The sequence below is a fragment of the Mustela erminea genome, chromosome 1 (assembly GCF_009829155.1).
Source record: "Mustela erminea isolate mMusErm1 chromosome 1, mMusErm1.Pri, whole genome shotgun sequence".
Taxonomy (NCBI): domain Eukaryota; kingdom Metazoa; phylum Chordata; class Mammalia; order Carnivora; family Mustelidae; genus Mustela; species Mustela erminea.
The window spans coordinates 19,646,054-19,662,895 of NC_045614.1; the positions used below are offsets into that span (position 1 = coordinate 19,646,054).

General features: G+C 57.7%; 1 protein-coding gene and 1 long non-coding RNA gene across 6 annotated transcripts; one reads left to right on the forward strand and one right to left on the reverse strand.

Annotated features, from left to right (window-relative positions):
- Positions 1-86: 86 nt before the first annotated feature.
- On the reverse strand, positions 87-12,876 carry MST1R (macrophage stimulating 1 receptor). Of its 3 annotated transcripts, none has more exons than XM_032320186.1 (20): positions 11,618-12,876; positions 8,562-8,750; positions 8,352-8,480; positions 8,007-8,177; positions 7,059-7,219; positions 6,539-6,704; positions 6,311-6,447; positions 5,732-5,893; positions 5,543-5,636; positions 5,198-5,407; positions 4,949-5,095; positions 4,706-4,868; positions 4,446-4,529; positions 4,154-4,369; positions 3,737-3,817; positions 3,434-3,615; positions 3,214-3,323; positions 2,801-2,966; positions 2,253-2,389; positions 87-655 (listed from the first exon to the last, which is right to left on the reverse strand). In XM_032320186.1, exons 1-20 carry the CDS (start codon positions 12,854-12,856, stop codon positions 400-402), a joined length of 4,200 nt encoding a protein of 1,399 aa, XP_032176077.1. In that variant the 5' UTR covers positions 12,857-12,876; the 3' UTR covers positions 87-399. The 3 variants fall into 3 exon arrangements, with proteins under 3 accessions (XP_032176077.1, XP_032176088.1, XP_032176069.1); XM_032320197.1 differs by having other exon boundaries at positions 4,154-4,366; positions 5,198-5,410; XM_032320178.1 differs by having other exon boundaries at positions 5,198-5,410.
- A 165-nt stretch (positions 12,877-13,041) lies between these two features.
- Positions 13,042-14,845, forward strand: LOC116577255. 3 transcript variants are annotated; one of them, XR_004280467.1, is made up of 4 exons: positions 13,042-13,134; positions 13,250-13,335; positions 13,463-13,560; positions 14,331-14,844. It is a non-coding gene; the product is annotated as an uncharacterized LOC116577255 (long non-coding RNA). The 3 variants fall into 3 exon arrangements; XR_004280466.1 differs by lacking the exon at positions 13,042-13,134 and having other exon boundaries at positions 13,167-13,335; positions 14,331-14,843; XR_004280468.1 differs by lacking the exon at positions 13,042-13,134 and having other exon boundaries at positions 13,169-13,335; positions 14,466-14,845.
- The last annotated feature ends 1,997 nt before the right edge of the window (positions 14,846-16,842 follow it).

Here is a 16,842-nt window from a genome sequence, read left to right on the forward strand (position 1 = left end):
TCTCTTTTCTCTCTAAAGCTGCCCTCCATTCCCTCAAAGCAGCCTGTCTTTCTTTCAAAGCATTGACTACACTTTGCACTTGAATATTCGTTTGGTCGTTTACTAGTTCAAGGGCCAGTGCCTGTACGGTCACCGTTGAGTCCCCTGTGCCCAGCAGGTCGAGCACACGCTGAGTACCCCATAAATACTCATTGCATTGAAGATCACGCCACTGCTCCCTCTGTGGAGTGAGGGGCCAAGGATACCTGCTCCCTCAGGTCGCCCCTGAAGGTTCAGGAGCAGGGACAGGACAGAGGCCAGCTTGGGCTGCCCTAGGCCTGGCATGACCCAGTGGCAGTTTGGGATGAACTCCCTGGCTGCTAGGCAGGTCCTATCCCTAGGGCCTGCCTAGAGCTGAGATCACGTGGGCTGTGGAGGCTCTGAGAGAGGCCGGGGCCGAGCTGTGCTCCTGTGCACGGGTGTGGTCTGCGACTGTTCTGGGGGCTTGCTGGCCTCATCTGAGGTACTAGCACCCAGGTTCACGTAGGCTGCAGGCAGCTGCACGTAGTGGTCCCCGAGCAGCCTGGCCGCCACGTGCTCTACTTCCTCCACCAGCACTGTGAACGTGGGTCTCACTGTGGGGTCAGCCGCCCAGCAGCGGAGCATCACGGCATACCTGCGGGGAGAGGGGCACGTCAGAGTCAGGACGCATCCCCGGCCCAAGATTCTGGGCTGCCCACCTGCTCTGAATCCCCTGGCAGGCCACACAGAGAGGGGGACAGACAACAGGTGGCTGGAGGCATAGTGCAGAGTGTGGCCCAGGCAGGGGCGACCTCTTCTCAGCATTGCCCTTGCTGTCCCAGTCCTGCTTCCCCACCTGGCAGAGGTCCAGCTGCCCCAAAGGTTAGAGTTTGGACTCCTGTGCCCTGTGACCTGAACTATGTGATCTTGGGCAAGTTCCTTAGGCTCTTCCTGCCTCAGGATCCTGCCCTGATCACAGAGCTCTTGGGCCAGAGGGTGGAAGGATGCCGGTAAAGGGCTTAGCTTAGGGTGCAGCTCACAAGCTATCACAGTCCTATCTTAGGTCTTTTAGGAAGGAAGCCCATATCCAGTGACATGGGGATTCAAAGTCCTGACCATAGACATGGGGAGTGGTGCCAGTGGCTCCGTGATTCCCAATCAGTGTCTCTCTGGGTTTGCCTGGTGGTGGATCCTAATCTGTGCCTCTTTATCTTGGAAATGCCATGCCTGCCTTAAATGACACTAAGTGCCCTACACACAATAATCTAATTCTCGAACTCTGAGGGTGGTACTGTCCTCATCCCAACTTTACAGATGAGGAAACAGTCCTCGAGAGGAGAAGGAACTTGGCCCGGTCTAGTGGGTGCTGTGATGGTCCACCCAGATCCCCCCTCTCTTCCCCTAGTGATGGCTGCCGGCTCTTGCCTGGAGCCCTCCCTAGGAAGTGCCCCAGGCAGAAAAGAGCTGAATTCCCCAAACTCTCAGTGTGACCAGCGACTTATTAATGTCTAGTCTAGGGACCCAGCCCCTTGATATAAATTTTGTAAAACTCCAAAGAGCCATCCCAGATCAAGCAGCCCCTACGGGATGGGCTACCGCCTCTGCTGCATCACAGGGCTCCGCAGCCCAGTCCTGCCTCCCTGGCCCCCAGTCTACCAAGAACCCCCCTGTACACATATCCCCAGCTCAGGGGCTCTGTCAGGGAACCAGACCCAGTTCTTCCTATTCTAAGCACAGAGGCCTGGGCACAGGCGAGGCACGCGTACTGCTCCTAAAACTGAACCCTCGCACGGCACCCCCGGGCAGGCACAGTGACAACGCAGCTGCCACCAGGCCTTGGGCACGGGGAATCTGAAACTATATTCAGTAGGGAAAAATTGTGATCTGGGGATGTGGAGGGGGCTAGTGTGGGAGCTAATGGAACCTTTCCTTGAGGTTAAGTGAATGGAAAAGATGGAAAACAGGCCCCCTTGGCGGGGGTGGGGTGAGAGGAGTGCTGAGAAATCAAATCACTGGCCTCAACCCAGACTCTGAGTGGGGAGTACCGTTACCATGGCAACCATGATATCCTCCCAGCACTCAGCCCCAAATGGGGGTGGAAACAGTCCACGGACGAGGAAACTGAGGCCCAGAGAGGCGCCTTTCTGGGTCGGCCAGGGGAGTAATCAGAGAGCCAGGCAAGAGCTCTGTCTCCTGCTCCTCCCTTGTCTCTGGGGCCCCACGCCCTCCCACCTCCACCCCTGCATACTCACAGAGAATTGGGACAATACTCAGGCTGGGGCAGGCGCCGACCCTGGGCCAGGAATTGAGTGAGGTCGAAAGGGTCCATATGGGGGTATGGTGGGGCTCCCCGTGTCAGCAGCTCCCACAACAGCACACCAAAAGACCACTGTGGGAAGGGAAAGGAGACTCAACTCTTACCCTCAAATCTGGGGGCCAGTGCCCCGCCCCCTGCCAGGTCCCCAGAGCCCTAGGCTGGAAATCAGTCAGAGCTCACTCCTCAATACCTCACAAGCATCTTCCCTCTGTCTATTCTCACCACCAGCCTCTACCCAGAGTTGGGCCTGGGCAGGCCCTGTATGGTCTGGAAGGAGTCAGTGAGTTCACAGGCCCCTGTTGCCCTGGCAAGAGGAGTCCATCCTAGACCTACTCCAAAGGTGGGCAGACATGCCCACCTGTGGCGGCTGCTTAGCCTGGGTATTCCCAGGACTCAGATCACCAGATGGAGCCAAATGGGCAAGGCCCAGGGCTCCCCCAGGACCCTGAGTCCTTATGGACTCTAGGGCAGGTGGGGCCTCACCACGTCAGACTTGGTGGTGAATCTGTAGGTCTGCAGGCTCTCCAGCGCCATCCATTTGACAGGGAGGCGAGCGTGGCGATGCTGCCGAACACTGTAGTACTCCTTGTCCAGGACGTCACGGGCCAGGCCAAAATCAGCCACCTTGACAGTGAATGACTCGTCCAGCCTGAGGGTGAGGGGCGGGAATCACACTTAGGACCAGCCGCCACCAGGCCCTGAACCCATCTGTTCCAGGCCTTCCCAGAGCTTCAGAGCCACAGTGGCCAGTCAAAGCCTGAGCCAGGCAGATAGGAAGATGGAGGGTCAGAGAAGGGAGGACATGACCAGGGGTACCCAGCAAGGGCTGGAGGGAGGGCCGTCCCCTGAGGTGGCCCGCCCCCGCTTGCATCACCCCAAACGCCCTGGCCCCTCACATGCAGTTCCGAGCAGCCAGGTCTCTGTGCACAAACTTCTGCTCTGCCAGGTACTCCATGCCGCGGGCCACCTGAAGGCCGAAGCTGACAAGGTCCTTCACTGTGGGATTCTGGGAGCCACAGGTGGGTCCATAAGCAAGGGCCTCACAGAACATCCCCAGCCCCTGCCCACGTCTCCTGACCCCCACCCCCACGCAGACCAGGCCACCCGAGCACGGACCCGCTGGGGCGAGCGGATGAACTGAAGAAGGTCTCCGTGGCGCATGTAGGGCAGCAGCACACGGGGCAGCCCTTCCGGGGGCAGCACGATGCCAATGAGAGCCAGCACGTTCGGGTGACGCAGACCACGCATCAGCAGCCCCTCGCGCAGGAAGGCCTCCACCTCCTGCCCCTCCGTGATGCCTGCAGAGCGGCTGCGGTCAGGCTCAGAGGCCGGGGCCAGATGGGGGAATGGAGAAGAGAGGTCTTCTGCTCGGGGTCACTCAGCAAGGTGGGAACACCGCGGGGACGGGGACCCACTTACGACTCAGCGACTTGATGGCACAGTGGATTCGATTCTGGTCCTCGTCTATGTATTCTCCATGATAGACAACTCCAAAGTGGCCTGGTGAAGGGAAGACTGTGAGGGGGCCCCAGTGCCTGGGGGGTGCACACCACACCTTCTCAATGGGCCAATGGGATGTTAAAAACAAGCAGCAGCTACAGTGACAGAGCCTGCAGCCGCCCGTGCCCGCCTGATCTGCCTCAGAATCCACTGAAGCCAGAATGAATTCCTATTCCACAGAGGAGCAAATGGAGGCTCAGAGAAGTTCCGTGGTATTCTCAAGGTCACAGAGCTCGGGGAGAAGGCTAGAGCAGAGCCCTGCCTAAATGTCCCTTGAGCCCACGCCATCTCAGGACTCCATCTGTGCCCCAGCCCCACCTGTCCTGGCCCCCACACCTTTGCCAATGACTCGGTCACTGTGGGTGACCACCCGCTCATGGGGGATCAGCACATCCTTGACCTCGGCCAGGAGCGCAGAGTCCAAGTCCCCAAGCTGGATGGATGCCGTCCGCAGCAGTGGGACGCAGGACCCATCCCCACTGTCTGAGGAGGATGCTTTATGGTCCCGGCTGGTGGAATCTGGACCATCCAGACCATCGGCGTCAGGGGCTGCTGTGGAGGAAAGGGAGTGAGGGGCCTGTAGAGCAGAGGGTGTGGCTCCAGCTTTCAGTGCTATCCCCTGTCTCACCAAGGCCATTTCTGTAGTTAGAGCCAGACCAAAGCACAGGTAGAGGTACGGCTCCGGCCGTCCGGTCCAAGGATGCCAGGTCACCTGGGTTTAGAGACAGGCTGGTGGAAAGACAGCCCTTGATGGCCGGCCTCCAAACTCCTATAAGCTGCCCTGTACCCCAGGGGTATGGGCAGACCTCCAAGAAAGAGGATATAGGGACTTGGAGAGGCCGTGGTTTGAGGCTACAGGCTGAGTCGGGAGGGGAGTGTAGAGCTCACCTAGCTGTTTCCTCCGCCAGTAGCTGAAGATCAGTGCAGCAGCCAGCGCAGCCACAAGCAGGAGAAGGGCCAGCAGGAGACCGAGGAGTAGCCCCTGGGGGACCCCCTCTGGGCCCGGCCGTACCACCCTGCCTAGGATGTGACATTCACGATCCACGCAGACCTGAGGGCAGGTAGTAGCTCAGGCCCAGTCCGCAAGCCCTGGCCCCCGTCTCCTGTGGGGGGGCCAGCTGAGCTGCCTACCTGCAGTGGGACGCCATCCTTGTCAAGTTGCAGGGAGGGGGGCAGAGGGCAGATGACCACATCACCCCGGAGCTCATGTTGGCAGCTCTTACCATCCATGGTCACGTTCACATCCACACAATCAGCCACAGCGCCCAGCCCAATATACTGCAGAGACAGTCATGAGGACTGGCCAGTGCCCCCATCTCCTCCAGGCAAGGCTTCAGCCCTAACCCTCCACTGTCCCTGACCTCCACCCCCAACACTTACCTCAAACTTAACAGCATGCTCCTCTGGCTTCAGTGGGGCCAGGTCGGTGCTGGGTGGATGGGGTGGGGGCAGGAAGCGAAAGCCAGGCAGTGTAAAGCCAGCAGCTCCATCCCCCTGGGCGCTCAGGTTCCCTGTCACCCACCCCTGGGGGCTTCGGACCACATATTCAGGCAGGCGGCATGACTGCTGCTCCGGGAGCTGCCGCTCACACTGCTGGGGCCCAGGCAAGAGTAGTTAGCCAGGCGTTCCTCCTCCAGCCACCCCAGGCTCCTCAGCCCAGCAGGGGGTAGAGCTGGAACTAGAGGACCCATTCAGCCTTCCTCCCTCAGGCTAGTGCCCACTCACACTGTTTTCCACTGCTCTGAGCCCATCATGGAATGACAGCACTAGGTGCCATGCGGAAGTCAGATGCTGGCCCTGGACAGTGACCTGGGAGCCTCTGTGGAGGAGAGCAGTGTGATGGGCTTGGGGTGCTCTCTCGGGCTGGCTCCCTCATTCCTAAGAGACCAGAGCGGGCAAGGGTGTGCCATTTACATGTAGCCACAGTTGGGGCTGATGCCCAGCACAACGGGGTCTTCCAGGTAGCTGAAGTTCCAGGAGCCAGGCACCACAGCGCCCCCTACCTGCAGGTGAATGGGAACGCTGGCCGTAGCTGCCGCAGGGGGCGTGGTACATAAAAGCTGCCCCTCGCTAACCCTGCAGAATGAGGGAGTGGGGTGGGGGGAGAATTGAGCTCAGGATCACCCTCTGTGAAGGTCAGACCTACCTTCTCTAAGGGTCTACCAATCCTTCCCAGTTCCTCTGTTGGTCATCAAAACCTGCCCATACTCAATGGGTGTGTTTGAAGATAGGGTCACAAAGTCTTCCATAAAGGCAGGGCGGGAACGGGTTCCCCACAGCCTTGGTTGGAGCTAATAAACTCTGTGATGGGCTGTCTTGCCATCTCCAAACCACCTCTGGGCTGGAAGGGGCATCAGACCCTTCTTCCTGGACCTCTCCCTATACGGGCCATGGGACCAATCTCTCCTCTCTCTGCCTGGGTAGGATCCACGTCTCACCTGGTGAAGGTCCCACCCCGGGTAGCCTCCCCTCCCCTGGCCTGTTGGCACTTACCGTTCCAGTGGGCACTCAGTCCCGTTGACCAGCACAGCCTGACTGGTGCCTAAAGAGAGGCCCTCGCCTTCAAGGGTGAGGCGGGTGCCCCCTGCCCGTGGGCCAAAGAGGGGTTTTACTGCTCTCAGCACTGGCTCCTAAGAGGGTATGGAGATGGCTTAGCTTGACATAAAAGGCCTTCCACTCCAAGCCCTTCCCTGCCTGTACTGCCAGGCAAAGTGGCCTCACCATGAAAGAGAAGCCTTGCAGCGTGGAGGTGCCATCTACCCGGAAGTGCTTGCCTGGAGACATGTTGCTCACGGTGAGGCTGATATTGGCGGGCCCAGCCAGCTGCATGTCCAAGGGCTCCACCTCACACTCAAGCTCCTCTACAAAGTCTTTCTGGAACACTGGTCTAGGGCACCGGGGGAATACAAGGTCAGTCAGGGGTCACATAGGCTTGGCCATCTGCCCGCCACATATCATAGGTCTCCTCCAGGCCTAAAGATGGTGTCTTTTCACTCCTCCCCTTCCTCCAGGGTAGGCAGGAGCTGGTGAGGCAGGGTCAACATTGCCCAGCTCCACAACTTGACAGATGGATAGGGATATACAGGCTCAAGAAGGGACAGAGATGTCTCTTCAGACACAAAGCAGCCAGAGCCACTGCAGCTTGCCTCCTACCTTCTTGCCCCCAATAAGCAGAAGACAGGGTCTTCTGTTAGTGTGGTCACCCCTATCAGGGACAGGAAGGGCAGAGACGAGTTTATACCTGGGGTTTGAACTGTCCTTGGGCAGCAGTCGGCAGGGACTTTGGCCCACAGTGACCTGATGGGTACCTTCACGTACCGGCTCAGGAGGGTGTGGGTAGAAGTTGGAGCCGCATAGGGTCAGCCTTGTGCTGCCCCTTCGGGGTCCACTCTGTGGGTAGAACTGAAGAAGGGGAGAGAGCCTGAGGCCCTGTGTGGGTCAGGGCTCTCAGCTATCTGCTTTCCCCAGAGTTTTCAGTCATGCCCCTTGCCTGCCCTCCCTCCAGTTCCCTAGGTCACTCCCTAGCCCTCACTTGGGCACTTTTCTGCCTCCAAGTCTCTACACAGGCCATCCCCTCTGGCAAGAATACCCTTCTTGTCAATATGGAGGACATTCAAGGCCTGAGGATCATGGTTAAGACATGCTGACCTACCTTCCTCACCCCACCTGGTGGCTCAGTTGGTTAAGCATTGGACTCTCGATTTTGGCTCAGGTTATGATCTCAGGGTTGTGAGATCGAGCCCCATGTTGGGCTCTACCCTCAGCAGGGAGTCTGCTTAAGATTCTTTCCCTCTGCCCCTCCCCTGCTCATGTGCATGTATGCACTCTCTCAAATAAATCTTTTTATTTTTAATGATTACGATGGTAATCTTTTTTTTAAAGATTTTACTTATTTATTTGACAGAGGGAGACACAGGGAGAGAGGGAACACAAGTTGGGGGAGAGGGAGAGGGAGAAGCAGGCTCCCTGCTGAGCAGGGAGCTTCTAGTGGGCCTCGATCCCAGGACCCTGAGCCGAAGGGAGATGCTTAACGACTGAGCCACCCAGCCACCCCTCAAATAAATAAATCTTAAAACAAACAAACAAACAAAAAAACCAGAAGAAATAGTTAAAAAAAAAAAAAAAAGACATGCTGAGCCCCACCCCAGGCCTAGCTTATCCCACCTGTGCCCCACCAAGCAAGCCATACCTCAGTAAGCTCAGGTGGGCAATGATCCTGTTGCCAGGAGCCAGGACACTCCTTCTGCCGGCCACACGTGTCCCCACACCAGCCACAGCCCATGAAACGCTGTGCCCGCAGACAGCTCCCACAAGTGAGGAAGTGATGGCAGCCGGGGCCCTGGATAGGTACTTGGAAGACCTTGGAGCAGCAGACAGGTGGCTCAGGAGTGGGGGGGTGGGAACCAGACCCCATAGATGCCCTAGTTACTGTAGGTCCCAGTGGTGAGACCTGTGTGTCAGTGCTTCTGGGATTGGATGGAGAGGCTCTGCTCCCATAACCTTGGCCCCAGGCCTGACCCCAGTCCCACCTTACCTGGTCCCCAGAGGCAAAGAACAGGTGGTCTCCAAGGCGACTGACATCTGGTCTCATGGGCTGCCCACTGCAGCCCAGTGAGAAGTTGGACACATACAGCAAATAGTTGAGAGATCTGGCCATCTCCACCTGGGACAGGTTAGCCGTGACCAAAATGGAAATGGGGAATGGGGACCCAGGGACAAAGAGCCATGGAGATGGGGGTCCTACCTGCAGGATGCGCCCATCAGCTGTGCCCATGTGGGCCACTGTGACATTGTCGAGGCGTGTCACATGCAGTGCAGTGACCTGCACAGGTCCTAAGAGCCCGTTGAAGAGGTCCACCCGTGACAGGCTCCCATGGACCAGCAGAGGGAAGTGATGGCAGCTGGTGTTGAGGCTGGGGGCCTCCCGGCCAGGCTGGGGAGGGTCAGGGAAGGGAAGGGGTCAGGACTCATCACCACACACTGGCCCCTGGGGCCCTCTGTTAGTGACCACAGCAGTCCCAACCCCCATCCCTTACCTGGCTTAGCTAGATAAGGCCCCACGTCTGCCTCTTATCTGCCACCTTCCACCTGTGGGCCTCTTAGAGGCAGTAAAGCCAGGAAGGAAAGCCCGGGCTAGAAGACCGGCTTCTCCTGTGCCTTGCTCTGACTTGCCATGTTCATTCTGATATTGACTTAGAGTCTTACAGGCCCAACCCCATTCTGTCCTCACAGCCACCTATAAAGTGGGTGTTTTCACCAACCCCATTTTGCAGATAAGGAAATGGGCTCAGAGAGCGTTTGATTACTTGTCCAAGGTCTTATACCCTCTCATAAGAGGAACCAGGTAAGAAGTCCGGGTTCTTGACCAGAGCCCTCTTCCGCCCCCTGCCGATTATGCCCTGCACTTAGCTTGGGCTAGCATTTCCTCTCCAGCTGCAGTGGCTAAACCCTGAAGGTAATTGAGCCAGTATGGGACTGGTAACATGTTCCTTCTCCCTAAAATTCCAAAGATCTTCCCACACCTCCAGCTGCTACCTGTATCCCCTTCAGGGTACAAAAGGGAAAAATCAAGGCCTGAAGGCTAGACCCCAGGGATTGTGAGACACCTCTCCCCTGCTATTAATAAGAAGGTGTTTTGGGGGCTGCACTCAAGCCCCAAGGCAGGACTGTGGAAGCTTCTGTGAAGTCAGATCAGGTAAGAATGCAAGGGACTGGAGCTGAGTGCAAAGCGTAGGCCGGGCTCACTTTGTAGGTGACCTTCCCTTGCTAGGCCTGAGGCTCCCACCAAACCAAGTATGCTTAACCTAGTGGTCAGACCTCAGTGCTGATCAGAAGCCCTGGGGGGTGCAGAGCTGGGCCTAGAAAGTCCACACACTCTTTCTCTGTAGCCTGGGTGGGTGGGAACTGGGACTCTGTCCTCACTTGAGGTGGGGAAAGGGGCCTGGCCTTCACCGGAAGCCATCCAGGTGTTTTCAGCATGACTCAGGGACAGGTGAGGCTGAGGGGTGGAAAAGAGGCCCTACCCTGGTAAGGGCCACACCCCTGTCTGCTCACCTCTGGGTTCCAGGGTCTTCACTCTGTGTTTCCAGGCTTGTCTATGAGCCCTTGGCTCTGGAAAACATGACTCAAGTGTCCAGGGCCACACAGAGGAGGGTGACTGCTCCAGATTTAAGCCGTACCTGAACCCACAGAGGGCAGGTGCCACATAAGAGTCCCACAGGCTTCCTGAGGCCAGCTGCAATCAGCACACAGTGGGTGGTGCCCTGGAGGCTATGTGCCTAGTCACCCGACAAACACAGCATAGGCTGGTTCACACCTCCCAGGGGCCTGGCCAGCTTGGGAGGTTGAGATTAGTCCTCCTAGAACCTGGCACTGCCAAGTTAGGCTGGATGTCTTCTGACCTACTGACCGCTAGCCAAGTCAGGGAGAGGTTCGGACTCCCCAGAGGGAAAGAAAGGAGGACAGGCGGGGCTGCCCAGGCCCAGGGCTCTCCATCCCTAGGTCTCCTCAACCCAGAGGGACTCAGCTGAGGGAATGAGGCTGGAGATCCCCCACTCCTCACTGTGTCTAAGTTTTCCTCCCACCTCTGAGGCATCAATAAGAGCTTGAAAGGAATCATTGGAGAATAGCCCAGAAGGGTCAGGGCCACATGGCAACCAAAACTCTGTGAGCAGTGACTGTGAGCTCACTGAAAGCCCACTCATCTCATGCGTGTTCACCCCATTGCCTTAGCTTAATCTCTTATAAGCTAGGGTAGGACTGTTCCAATGGCTCTAAAGGGTCAGTTTGGGTTTGATCCTCAACATCTTAAAGAATGTCCTATTTGTCTCTGCTCCAGCTCCCTGACACCATGGCTGGAGAGAACCTGGGTAGGGTCTGCTGGAAAGAGCCCCCAGTTCAGCATGGGCTGGGAGACCTCCTGCCTGGGGTGAAAAGGGGAACATAAAGCAGGGCCCCAACTACAGTGGAAGAAAGTCTGGGACTCCTTCGTGGTGAACCAATTCCAACCACCCCTCCTAAGGCTTTACTCATCCCCAGATGTTTATAGTTGCTTGCACAAGACTGGGGTGAGCCTCCTGGAATTTACTAGAGCCTAGCCGCCTCCGTGTCCTAGGTCCTCCCCACAAAGTACCCCCATAGAGAATAATCAGAGACCAGTGAAGCCCAAGCCATGCAGGCTCTCCGACAAGCCCCCAACCTTCCAAGGCCCAGTAGGCTCCCTGAATTGGGGGTGTGGTGGGGGCTTTCTCCGACAACTCCTGCCCCACCCTCTTTGGAGAGCCTAACAAAACAAGTGCTTCCAAAAGGAAAACGAAACTGTGTTGGTGAGCAGCTGTATCTGTGTGATTCTGTTAGCATCTGCCGTGTGGGGGGCTGTTTCTCTGTGGATGTCCCCGAGGGTGTGTGTGTGTGTGTGTGTGTGTGTGTGTTGGGCAGGTAGGAGGGGATCCCATCCTTCTACCCGGACTTTGGCAACGTGTCTGCCAAAGACAGTTGTGATGCCATCTGGTTCTCACACAATCTGGGAAACTACCTAAAAAATCAGAGGCCACGGTACCCGAGAGGGTGAAAGAGCAAAATGGAGGAGCAACAGGGGCTGTTGCTAAGAGGGGGACCTCCAGGGTAGCCTGAGCTTGGCTGATGCCCACACCCCAGGCACCGCTCCACCCTGCCGCCACCCCACCCCCCCATCGCTGAGGAACTGGGTGGAAGAGAAAACTTCTCCCCTCCTGCCCTTTCTCCTCCCGGCCCTTCTCACTGCATTCAGTTCACAGGAGAGGGCCCCTTCCTTCTGCTCACCGGGTTGGGGCAAAAACTATGCGACTGGAAGAAGTCGAGGCCTCGCCGCATGCCCTGGGGGACAGGAGACTCACAGCAGCGCTTCACACCCTGCTCGATGACAGTGTCCACCAGGTCGATGGGAAAAGCACAGACGACAGAGTTGGGATTCACACCGGGGCTGCCGTCTCTCCTGGCCGTGAAGACTCCAAATAGCACTTCCTGGCCCTCCCGGATGCTCAGCTCAGTGGCCAACCGGCTGCCTACCGGAGCGGTGTGGGCCGCTCTCAGCACCGGGTAGGGCTGTCCTCCCTCGGCGGCCCCGCGGCGCCGGCGTTTAGGCGCGAATCGGCAGTCCAGGACCAGCTCACGGTAGTCTCCCAGCTCGGGCTCAGCAGCGTTGAGCCGTGCCAGGCGCGTGTGCAAGGCTCCCGGGGCAGCTGTCACGCTGGCCCGCTGCACGGTCAGGAAATAGACAAAGGCTCCGGCACGGAAACTGTACACGTACTCGATAGGGTAGGAAGAGAGGTACTGGGGCAGCACCGACAGCGCTGCGAAGCCGGGTGCGAAGCCGGAGGCATCGGCCTTGAGGCGCCGGATGGACACTGAGCGCGGGCTGAAGCTCGCTGCCACAGTCTCGTCCAGTGAGGATGCCACGTAGAAGTAGGAAGCATGGCCCTGCTCAACTACAGTCACAACGGTGCCCAGAGGGCTGGCCACGCAGTCAGGGCACTCCTCGGGTTGGTTGTGGTGGGCGGAGAAGAGGCAGATTGGCGGTGCCAGGTGCAAAGCTGTCCCTCCCGGCTCAAGCTCGTGCAGGAAGCAGCGGCCATGCAGGCTAGAGCCGCAGCTAACCAGCGCCGGCAGCGCCGGCTCCAGTAGCAGCACCTGTGCATCTGTGTCTCCCTGTGGGCCATGGGGGCCCGGGCCACAGGCTGCACATGTCTGGCAGCCAGGGTCCCCAATAGGACCCGTGGCCAGGCTCTCTACTGGCTCTAAGCCAGGCCCAAGCACGTACAGGCGATTGCGTGTAGCCACGAATACCGCACTCCCGTCCTCGCCGCCCTCGTAGGTCGTTACAGCCTGTACTGGACCTCCGGCCGAGAAGCTGGGCACCTCGTACTCCACGTCAAAATTGCGCAAGGCAGCGAAGGGGGTGCGTGGGCACTGCCAGGACCCTCTGGTCAGGAGCGGCGGCAGCACCAACACCAGCAGCAGCAGTAACAGCGAGGGCTGGGAGGGCAGCGGGAGAAGCTCCATCCAGGCCCAGCGGGGGCCCTGCTGGGACTCCTGCTGGCGGGAGCCTGGCTGAGAGCAGACTCAAGGGGAAGTCGAGGCTGGGACCCGTATCGAGAGCCAGTCCTGAGAGCCCTCAGGCAGCTGAGCCCCGCCCGGGGCTACCGTGCTGCCCAGTGCCCTTCCCTGCCCTCGGGTCTGAGCACCTGGCACCGGTGGACCCACACACTCCCCGCGGGAGAACAGAGAGGCCGCCTCACCTGCCACCCCCTCTGCGGCTCCAAGTCCGGGCTTAGAGCAAAGTATGTCTCAAGGAGCGGGGCGGGGCGGGCGGGGCCAGAGTGTGGGGGCGGAGCTGTGGGCGGGGTCTGTCGAAGGCCTGGGCTAGGCAGCCCCTCAGCCAAGCCGACTTTCCAGGCCCTCACAGCCCTGTCACCTACACTTCTCGGGCGTGTTTTTCTCAGTGACGTGTGGGCGGTGTGCGTGGAGTGGCCTGGAGAGAGGTAAGGAGACCTGAGCTGTCCCTTCCCGCCCCCCCCCAAGACCGACTAGGCTAAAGTGAGGAGGGATCGGGGCTCAGCGCCAGTGAGGGTTTGAGACCACCTGGCTTATTTCTTCCCCTGTCACCAGTAGCAACACACTCAGACGCTTCCTGAACAGGGCTTGAGCGCCCCTGAGAGGACAAGAATGTGTGGAAGACCAGAGGGGAGACATGGAACCACCCAGAGGTACTGCTACTCTCTGTGGCCAGGAGCCATTCTTCTTTTTTTTTTTTTATTAAAAGATTTTATTTATTTATTTGACAGAGAGAGATCACAAGTAGGCAGAGAGGCAGGCAGAGAGAGAGAGAGGAGGAAGCAGGCTCCCTGCTGAGCAGAGAGCCCGATGCGGGACTCGATCCCAGGACCCCGAGATCATGACCTGAGCTGAAGGCAGCGGCTTAACCCACTGAGCCACCCAGGTGCCCAGGAGCCATTATTCTTGTGCGTGCCCTGGGATGTCAGTGATGGGATGGTGTCAGAGGAGAGAGTTGCACCCTACCTGCCCAAGGCGGTAGGAGTTATGAGTTGGGGCCTACCCTGTGGGCTGGACATCAGAGTCAGAAGAGAGCCGGCTTATGTGGAGGCCCAGCCCTAGCTCTGGTACTTCCACTGCGGCCTCTGTAGGCAGAAGTTGCAGCATGGCGATAATAAAACATAATGGTCACCTTCTTTGCTGACTGTGCTCCAGTGCTCCCTGATATGGGGAAAACATGGGCTTTGATAGGGGACATCTAACCTGCATAGGGTGGGCTTAGGCCGAGGTCAGAGGGATCTGTGAACTCTGGGTCCCAGGGCTTTGGAAGGTAAGAGGGGTGGGGAAGAGAGGAGCTTTCAGCCCAGCAGGATTCATTCAGCCTGACTTTTGGAGCTGTATCTCCTGTACTCCCCCATCCAGACCATACTCCTTGTCCCACCTTCTAGGAGCAACTTTTTCCTTTCCTCTTCTTGAAACTTAGACGGCACCTCCTCCAGGAAGCCCTCCTGATCCTGGCAATGCTAGAACCATTTCGTGGGCCCCACAGATCCTGTGCTATACCCACCCCAGCACAGTTGACTCTGGATATCTGACTCCCCCTTTTCCTGATTCCTAGTGCTGGACTCCCCCCCCACCCCTTGAGGCCGGAGTTCAATGAGCACCTGGTGGAGAGAAGGAACAGCAGGAGTGGGCAGCCACACCCAGTGTTGGGAGGATTCCAAGCCTCGGGCAATGTAAAAGGCACTCCCTTCTCTAACCAGAATTGGCCCGGAAATGAATAAATACCCATAAAAAAATCATGGCACAGTTCCTGTGTTTCACAGTCAACATGCCTAAAGATAGTCATGCACAGCAAAACTGAAACGAAACATTCTCTGCTGGCGCTGAGACATAGTTTCTTGGACCCCCATCCTGCCTCAGAACATTCGGAGAGAATGTGGGTTGGGAGAAGATTTCAGGGCCCTCCTTGATCACCCTAGCCACCTGTTTTAAGGTTTGGGGTACAGCAGTCAACAGTTAATCCTTTGCTGCCACCGTGTGGCCAAGATGTTGGCTGCCCCCAGGCCTGCATTCCTTCCTGGGCAACCCTCGTCCTTGACAGCAAGCATCCACAGTAGCGCCCCTTCCTCCTTCCTCAACTGCTCGCTGTGCAGGAGGGGGCATGCAAACCATGCAGGGGAAGTCTGTGCTAGGTATGAGTGCTCCCCCAAGCTGAACTCATAAGGCCTGGCCCATATTTGGCTTAGACCTGTCCAACTGCCCTGGCATCTGTGACCTCGAAGGAGTGCCCTCTTTTCCCATTTTGGGCTCTCACACCCCTCTGAACACGACTCCCAAGAACTAGTGCTGGCCTTTTCCCCCAACCCGAAGAGATCATCTGAGTGTCAGCAGGGGAATCTTTCTCACCACGGTATGATCATATCATTCTGCAGCTTTAAAACACTCCTGGCTCCGCATTGCCAGACTTTTGCCTGGAGTTTGAGAACCATAGGCTTTGAAAAGTCCTCCAACTTCCCTGTCCACCAGTAATACCAGGTTCTTTACCAGGTCCTTCACTTTGCACATGCTGGTTCCTCCACTGGGAACACCTTCCCTGTGTGCCTGTTATCCCTTCCTTGATCCCCAGATAAACCCCACACTTCAGGGGCCTCCTGTTGTGGGTACACACACTCGTCTGTGACTACCCCTTCCCATACCCACCCAGAATAGATGCTGAACTGCAGAGGAGCTGAAAGCCCTACGAGGATCACAGCAGCCAACAGGGGTACCTAGGGGTGGACCACTGACCAGAAGAATGCCAACGACAGTCATGGCATCACCCTAGCCCCAGAGGCAGTGGTTTGGTGCACTGGCCAGGATCAAGGGGAGAAACAGAAGCAGGAACAGGCAGAAAAGAGACCCAGGGCACATGTGCAAGGTGAGCAGCACCACCAAACCTGTGGCTATTCCCCAAGGACTCTGGGGTCAGGGCAGGTGGCTTGCGGCCATACCCATTCTAATATGACCCAGGATGGGGCGAAGGGCAGAGACTGCGCTGCCATTTCCTAGGACAGTTGAACCATTGCAGTGTACCCTTGGCCCATGCTATCCACACAAAGTTTTTTTTCCGGCATGGGTTGGTTTTAGCCCAGCTCTCAGAGACTGCATGAGGGGAATTCACTCTATTGTCTGAAGACCATATTCAGTGGACACTTTTCTCCCATAAACATTTCCTAGGTCTTTTGCTCCCCTAACCAATGAGATGGTTAAATTGTGGCAGAACTGGGAAAGCACTCCCTGCCTCCGCCCCCTGCTGCCAGTAGCAAGGAAGAAGCTTTCTGAGCTGTGCCTTGGGCTCTGCCCAGTGGTCTGGGATACAGTGAACAGGGCTGGGCCTTCACTGCTGAGCCTCCAGGGATGTTCACAGTGACCCCCATGGGCTGGGTCACGCCAGAGTACAGGGTGGCCAAAGAGGACCCAGTGTGCCCACTGGCATCTGCCCTTCCTAGGGCAGGGATCACCCCGCCCAGCTGGGTCTTCTCCAGCTCACTCCTGGAGCCATGTACTGGCTGGAAGTACAGATGCAGAGATGGCTAGCCCTTCAAGCTGGAACAATTTCCCCAGAGGCCTAGAGCTACGGTGAGGCTGAACTCTGAATGTGAGGTCTGTGCTGAACACTGGACCATCCCACCAAGGGCTCCCACCCATCCGTACCACGGTTCAGACCCTCCCTAGTTGACCATCCGTTTCTTACTCAGTTCATCTATTGCTGAACAACAGCAGCCTATTGAGCAGAGCCCCAGCTCCCAGGGTGTAGGACTGGTCCTTTGGGGGCACACTGCTGGGGGCCCCCCAGGTGTGAGAGGGGAGGCACCAAGGGCTCGACTGAGTGTTGGGGTGGGGCGTGGGTGCAAGGCCAGTGAGGTGCTAGAGAACTCTTCATGTGTGGCAAGACTTCAGCTGAAGGCAAAGAGCCCCAGCCCCAGTTTTGACGCGGAAGGCCTGTGGCTTGA

Coding starts and splice junctions, on each gene's coding strand:
- MST1R (XM_032320178.1), bottom strand. CDS start 12,856: ATGGAGCTTCTCCCGCTGCCCTCCCAGCCCTCGCTGTTACTGCTGCTG. Junction 4,530..4,705: donor CTGGCGGAGGAAACAGCTAG/GTGAGCTCTACA, acceptor CTCTAAACCCAG/GTGACCTGGCATCCTTGGAC. Junction 2,390..2,800: donor TCACCACCAAGTCTGACGTG/GTGAGGCCCCAC, acceptor CCCTTCCCACAG/TGGTCTTTTGGTGTGCTGTT.